The sequence below is a fragment of the Manihot esculenta genome, chromosome 1, assembly GCF_001659605.2.
Source record: "Manihot esculenta cultivar AM560-2 chromosome 1, M.esculenta_v8, whole genome shotgun sequence".
NCBI classification, from domain to species: Eukaryota; Viridiplantae; Streptophyta; class Magnoliopsida; order Malpighiales; family Euphorbiaceae; genus Manihot; species Manihot esculenta.
The window spans coordinates 37,027,016-37,034,309 of record NC_035161.2 but is presented as its reverse complement, the minus strand read 5'-3'; the positions used below and the strand labels follow the sequence as shown (position 1 = coordinate 37,034,309).

The window sequence follows — 7,294 nt, the reverse complement described above, 5'->3', positions numbered from 1 at the left end:
TTGCTGGTAAATCACACAATCCTGTTGGATAAAAGAAAACAATGCTACAAATTTTCAAACGTGAAGGAATCAGTGAAATGCCCTAACTATCAAACAGATCATTGTCCAACGCTACAACGATACAAAAGTTGTCAATATGCTAAAAGTATAGAATCCTTACTTTCCCCACTAGCTGATGAAAGGATCTTCATGAATGAGTAATGCAATTTACAGATATGCTTCCTTACAATCTGCGCATAAAGAAACAAAAGAACTACTGATACATTGAAAAAATAAGGAATTTTACAATAGCAATGAAGTCATACTTCAACAAGCTGGAGAATGGAGCATCTCCACGGCAACAATGATTTTCACTTTATCATCAATTGAAACATGGTTAATTAATAGCTTTGCTTGCAGAACACGAAAACCATCAGAAAATTTTAAACAGTGCAGAGACACATATGAAGATATGGTTCGACTTCTCATATCTGTCTATATGAAACCCAAAACAGTAAATAAAACCACTTCTAAATGCATGTGCAGAAGATACGATCACAAAAGCATATATCTTAGATTTTACCTTATTTAACAAGACTTTCTCTTGTCAACTTTTAAGTGGATATTGAACCATTTCTTTTTCTTAGTTCTGTCTCTCATTGAAGCTTTCTTATCTCCCAATGGTCCCTCTTCTTTGGTCTCCCTGGAGGGCCCCTTACTCCTGCCCTTACTTATACTCCGCTTCATTGGGGGAGCAATAGTGTATGAGGCATGAATTTCATTCCATTGTTTAAGAAGCTCATCAATCTGCAAAAAATACAAAGTTTGTAAATCAGAGACGATCAGTTCACTCCATCCTCCTACAGAACAAAGAAACACAATTTTATGGTCAAACTCACCTCTTGCATTTCTTTTGTATATCTACTGGTCATGTCTGTAAATTGTGCCAACACCTGTCTTCCATGTGAACGTTAGTAAAAATAAAAGCGATTTTACATGGATATACACTGCTCAAGTAAGTGCAGACCTCTCTGTATTCAGTTTCAAACTTTGATATCTCTACCCTTTTTGTAAGGAGTTGAGCTTCAACACCTCTAAGCTTTTCTTTTTCTTCCACAAAAGGTGCAGCACAGAGAGCTTCTATTGAGTAATTTGCGCTCCTAAAAAAATTATCACCTGGAAAAAATGACAGAATATGAAGACCAAAGCAATTTCATCCAAATGCATAATCAAGAACCGTAGAAAACTGAAAAGAGCAATAAAATCTTAAAACTGACCATAGACAGCGAAAACATGGGTCCCAGCCTTCAGTTCAGTTATTTCACATGGCTGAAACCCATCCAATTTCTTAAAGAAGGCAGCATCAGCATCCTTTGCAACTGCAATCTGATTTCCAAATTGAAATGGAGAAGAATAAGCAATTTAAAATCTTAACATGAAAAGATGATTTACAACATCACCAGCTTACCGCGTTGACTGTCTGATCCAACCGATAAACAGGAAAACATAGGAAATACATTCCAGCAGATGTAACCTTTCCAGTTTTGGCACTGTCCTCCTACATCCAAAAATTATGAAGGAAGAGGTTAACAGAAGCACATTATGCCCCAAATTCCAAATGATAATGACCATTGAGACATCCATATATATGAACCTTTAAGCTACAACTGCCAATCAGAAGTGGACTTTTGGGCCATAGTAGGGTGTAAACGATGCTACTTGCAGGCAGCTTGAAATTGCTTAAAATTGACTCGATGAAAATGAGTTAAGCTTGAGTCGCTTAGCAAGTCAAGTTCAAGTACTAGCCAGAAGTGGCTTGCAAGCCTAATCGACCTTATCCAAAATCATACTTGTACCCTATATTTTGCTATATAATTTTAAAAAACAAGTAAAAAGAAAACTTAAAACCAATATTTAGTTCAAGATCAATTAAGCTTATAAGATCTTGAATTTGAGATTCTGAACTTGTAGCTATAGTCATCTTATTAAGCTAGAGCTTAGTATTTCATCAAACCAAGTTCGAGCTCAAAAAAACAAAGATCAACCAAGTTGAGTCGAATTTTATAACCAAGTGAGCACGTGCTTGGTGCTGTAATCATTCAACTCAGCTTTTGATAATACATGCTCTACTTGTGACACTAATTCAAAAACATGAAAGAACTTTTCCAGTTTACCATATTGAATTGGAAAATTTTGCTTTAAAAAAGCAACAAGCAATTCTAACTAGGAAACCAAGAAAAAGAAATGCTATTCAATTTTTTGCTAGAGGATAACAAGTGAAGAACTTGAGTTTTATTTGATGATTGATAAATTAACACTTTCAATTTGTGCATCAAAAACCACTTCGCCCCACATTTTTTTGCTAAAGAGGAGTAAAATATATACTGGAAAAGGAAATTCCTGCTCAATACGTAGACAAACAGAAGGAGACAAAGAATAAAATATGTCTCCATGTTAAGAAGCCTAACCATATGATAAGCTATGCAACAAGACCAAATGTAGGCAAAAGTTTCCCACCAATGCCCCTTTTGATAAAGAATTATGCATCTTAACTAGGGGATCTATAGGACTGACACTTCTAAAAGAAGAAAACCCAAAATTTCTTTAGGGCTGAGCAGATGTCTATGCATCCAGAAGACACTTCTAATAGTCACATTATAATCTGCAAATATCTCCAATTTCATGGTTGAGGCTACACACTAAGCAACCCCTGACATTCTCTAAGATCCATCTAGTACCGGAATAAGTAAAATACTTGAACTGTGGATTTGGCTTCAAAAAGCAACATCTAAAACCAACAAGGGAGTGTTTTCTACCTGCAGAGCAAGGCCCAGTCCATTTCCTTCCTGATCAAAATACAACAACTGTGGAGAGAAAATCAATGAGTAAGACTAATGGCCATTGCACACAGATGGAGAAAAATATATATGTATATTCATTAAAGAATCAGTAAAGAACTCAGCAAGTATAAAATCAATTGATGGGGGTACTTAAGAAGGTGTAGCCAATTAATGTACCAGCGTTCAGAAGAATCAAAATTGTATTGGAGACAGACTAAATGGACGACCCCCCCCCCCCTTGGCAGTTTTCAGTGTGATAATCGAGATAACAGAATCTAGGTATATGAACTGGGTCAATGCAGAGCTCATTATTGACATAATCCAAGTATATAATGAACGAACTAATAATACTAATAGGATATGCTCTTGAAAAAGAAAATCACTGATAATTTCCAAAAGAAAAACAACATATATGTCCATGAAGGCATGAATTTGAGACAAATGTTTCAAAAAATATCCTTTCAGCATTGCATAAGGAAGTTTTATACCTTCCACTTCTTTTCCCCTTCTACAAAGTAGAGTAATTGAGGTTGTCACCTCAGTTACTTCCTATTTTTATTAAAAGACCATATGCCATTTAATTTATCATGAGAGGTGGATCACAATGCCCAAATACATAAACCCAAAACTCCTGATAATCAACCAGAAAATCTAGCCTTGACCACAGCAATGTGGGTCAGCCACATCAATTTATTGTACCTGCTTTTGGCTGTACTGATTCTCATATGGAATGCCATATTACAAATGTGCCACTCAGAGGACAACAAAATAATGGACTTTTACATAAAATTCAGTGTTATTGACAAAACATCATAACATGGATTCACTAAAACCAGATCAACTCAGCTCACTCCTATTACACATCCAACAATATGCTTTACCTTAAGTCTTAAACATCTAATTCCCCCTTATCAAGATACCACAATCCAACATAAGGTTCCAATTAACCAAAAACCCAGAATAAAAAAGCACATCCCTTAATTTTAGCAAGGCTGCACAGCCTGCACTCCCTACTTCAAAGTGGCCAAAAAAAAAAATTTCTGCTCCATAGATGTATTTTCAGAACTCAAAATCATAAACCAAAGCTTTTAGCCATATAATATTTTTCATGGTGGCTTTCCAATAAAATAACCTTCCTCATAGAGCTCCATGATAAAAGCAACCGTACTCTACCACTTTGTGCACAAATCTCAGAAGGCATATCCTCAAAATGACATTTCTAATCAGCACTTTCTCCATACGTCTTAGAATCATAAACTTACACTTAACTTACCCTAATATTCCAATCAATATTCAATAGTGGACTTTGAACATGCTCTCAAAGCGAGACCAAAATTATGCTCAAGAACTACCAAGGTTACTAGAATAAGCAGTTTATCCAACAGCTAAGCATATGGACCCCCTTCCCTTTGAAGATCTATAAAATCCCTTACTCTAAACGAATATCTTTAACGAATATGAGACATGTAGGAAAGACATCAATTTTGTGCATATCCAGCACGCATTGTGAAGGCGGTTCTGATAAAATGTTTAAATTCATGCAAACCTTGAACTTGCTTTTGTCAGAGGAATGCACTTGACAGACAATGCCTGCCCTTGCTTCCTCTTCTGTTATTGTGACAGAATAGAAGTGAGCACACTGCCTTTCAACCTGCTTAAAAACATAAAACTTCCAATGAGCCCTTACACATTACTAAAATTGATAACTGTTTCAGAATTGAAATACCTAACCTTTTTTGAAATAGGTTGCCCCAGTGTAAGTGGACATATAGAAACTGCCCCATTTAGTGCCTCCTCCAAGACAGTTGCTGATACAGTGGTCTTAATTGGCACGCCAAGTTTACTATATTGAAAAAACAGTGAACCTCAGAAATAAATATAAATAAAAAAATTGGTTGGGGACAAGAGGGGGATCCAATTGATGAATTCATATTAATCTACCTAAAAAGGGCTGCAAACATAGTATTCACAGTGCCCAAGCTTGAAAGATCTAACTCCAATTCTTGACCTTCTGATTCAACAGCCTGATAACAGCAATAAGATTGTGTTTAACACTAAACTATCACATAAAACACATATGGAAATTTATGATTCGAATTCTACCACACATTAAAAATTGCTATCAGCTATTACTATGTCACTATGTCTGTGACCTGGATTATAAACCACGCAATCAAAGAAAGACCACAAATGAACTTATCATCAGAATTTTAAGGGTTAGTCAACTTCACTGATACCTCACCTCAAAACCAGCTGAGTCATACTGGCGTCGCTTGTCTGGATCGGACAAAATATTATAGGAAAATGTAACCTCTTTAAACATATCAGCTGCTTCAGGATCATTTGCATTCTTGTCGGGATGGTATCTGAAATAGTACATTATTAGAATTTAAAGACACCCATACCCAGTTTAACAAAAGAAGAACCTTAAGAGGAGAAAGGAAACAAAACAAATAAAGATTTAAAATACATGACTCAAGATCCATTACATTGTCTGAAAACAATAAAGGTTCCACTAATCATGTCATTTGAACCAATAGACCTATCTAATACATTGAGTGTTACTGAAATATAGTCATATTAACACTCATAACATTGCCACATTGGGTATGTGATAAGGGAGTTATTAAAAAGATATTGATCAAGGATTATAGAATGAGTTAAAGCCCCATGTGACCATCTACTAACTACTAACTACTAACTACTAACTACTAACTGAGAATGCGGCCTTCTAAGCCAATAAATAGTGTATTGTTATATCATTTGCTGCAACCCGTTTTGCCTTTCCCTTCCTTGTGATTCAGTATAAGTTGCATACGTTTTGCTTTGCATTTAGCCACATCATGTCACGAGCTCCTGCAACAATATTCATCACCTAACCTTATCTCAAAGAAACACTAAATTTTGATTTCCGCCTCTTTTTACATATTTCATAATGTAAAAAAATCAACTTTTCTATTTGCATGCTGTATCTAGGCTTGCAAGCATACCATATTCAGCTAAATTACTTGCTTGCATTTTAGATCAATCAAGCTTCATTTGAAACCAAGTGACCAATTGAATTACCACTCTCCTATTTGCAGTCTCTTATAGTTTTCCGTAGCTTTCACAACACTCATACTCTTGAGTTTAACAATGTCACGAAATTATTTGGCAGATATGCCCATTCTTATTATTGCCAAAGTTCTCCAAAATACACCACATCAGTAACGTGTCCAATACTCTCAAACTAGTCTTCCACAAACCGTGCAGGTCCAGATTCTTCATTCCCTTCTAAATTCTAATGCTTGACATTTAGCAGACTTTATATCGTAGCTTCCACATTTAGCGCAAACTATTAAATCCCAGATCAGTAGGCGTCATCTAACCCATAGCTTCAATTCTGGCGAGTGAAAAGGATCTCAAATTTTTAAATATCTCACCAAGTCATTTGAGAGTACTACAAAGTTACCAAATTCGTCAAATTCAACCTCTTCTTCGTCCCAAAAAATTGAAAATAGCTTTTCATCTCCAAAAAATATCCAACTTCTATAATACAAACAAATATCCCATCACTTCCAACACCGATCCTTTCAAATAAAAGGCATTCAACAGTTCAATAAAAAAATTCAAAAAAAAAATCAGAAAAAGGAAATGCCAAATACACATGTACAGCAAGCCAATAAAAATAAAATTCACCAAAACAATAAGAGAGAAAATTTTTTTGACATACTTGAGAGCCATTTTGCGGTAAGCGCTCTTGATTTCCTGGTCGGTGGAGCTCCTGGAGACGCCAAGAACCTCGTATGGGTCCCGCCGGAGCTGCTTTGCCTCATCTTGCTTATCCGGTGTCGACCGGGGAGCCGGCATTTCCAAATCAAACGCTAAAATTTCAATTCAATAATTTTTCATAAAACCTAAAATTCTGTACAAACACCTTAAGTTGCACGAAAAGAAGAAATGTCAAAACTCCTCTCAGATTCCCACAATGTTTCCCAGAAAATTGTTGATTTGGGAAAGAAAATTAGAAGAGCAGGGAAACCTATAGAGAGAATAACTCCATGGCCCCTCCAGAGCTGGAGGTTTGAGAGAGCGACAGAAATGAACGAGAAAATGGAGGGGAATTAGGTGTTAAATTTTTATTTTGTAATCTTTCCTCAAAATTTTCAAAAAACGGATATCCCTTGCGATAGAGAACACCAACGTGCGTATTCTGCACGCGGAGGTTGTGCGAATTCGAGAGGAGTTGCCATGACACTGCTATTTTGTGAAACTCCTTCTAAAATAGAAAACCTAAAATATGGGGAAAAAAAACATTGTGGTCACAATAATAATAATAAATCAGTTTTATATTCAATTTATTAATAAATTTTCCCTATTTATATATATTTTATTTTCTTTACAATTAGAATATATTATAAATAAAATAAAGTGACTCTTTTTTTTCTAAACAAAGAACAAAAAATATTTTATTTTCTTTTTTTTATTCAAATAGT

The 7,294-nt window shown here is 35.4% G+C and overlaps 1 protein-coding gene across 2 annotated transcripts; it reads right to left on the bottom strand.

Moving 5' to 3' along the window:
• LOC110609780 (chaperone protein dnaJ 16) lies at positions 1-7,067 on the bottom strand. Of its 2 annotated transcripts, XM_021749579.2 has the most exons (12): positions 6,532-7,066; positions 5,062-5,185; positions 4,761-4,843; positions 4,551-4,662; positions 4,366-4,470; positions 2,796-2,843; positions 1,448-1,537; positions 1,257-1,365; positions 1,007-1,155; positions 879-932; positions 563-786; positions 1-230 (listed from the first exon to the last, which is right to left on the bottom strand). In XM_021749579.2, the coding sequence occupies exons 1-11, from the start codon at positions 6,666-6,668 to the stop codon at positions 568-570; spliced, it is 1,230 nt and encodes a 409-aa protein (XP_021605271.1). In that variant the 5' UTR covers positions 6,669-7,066; the 3' UTR covers positions 1-230; positions 563-567. The 2 variants fall into 2 exon arrangements, with proteins under 2 accessions (XP_021605271.1, XP_021605280.1); XM_021749588.2 differs by lacking the exon at positions 2,796-2,843 and having other exon boundaries at positions 6,532-7,067.
• Between the last annotated feature and the right edge of the window lie 227 nt (positions 7,068-7,294).

Coding starts and splice junctions, on each gene's coding strand:
- LOC110609780 (XM_021749579.2), bottom strand. CDS start 6,668: ATGCCGGCTCCCCGGTCGACACCGGATAAGCAAGATGAGGCAAAGCAG. Junction 1,538..2,795: donor GACTGGGCCTTGCTCTGCAG/GTAGAAAACACT, acceptor TTTTGGATGTAG/GAGGACAGTGCCAAAACTGG. Junction 787..878: donor ATACAAAAGAAATGCAAGAG/GTGAGTTTGACC, acceptor TATTTTTTGCAG/ATTGATGAGCTTCTTAAACA.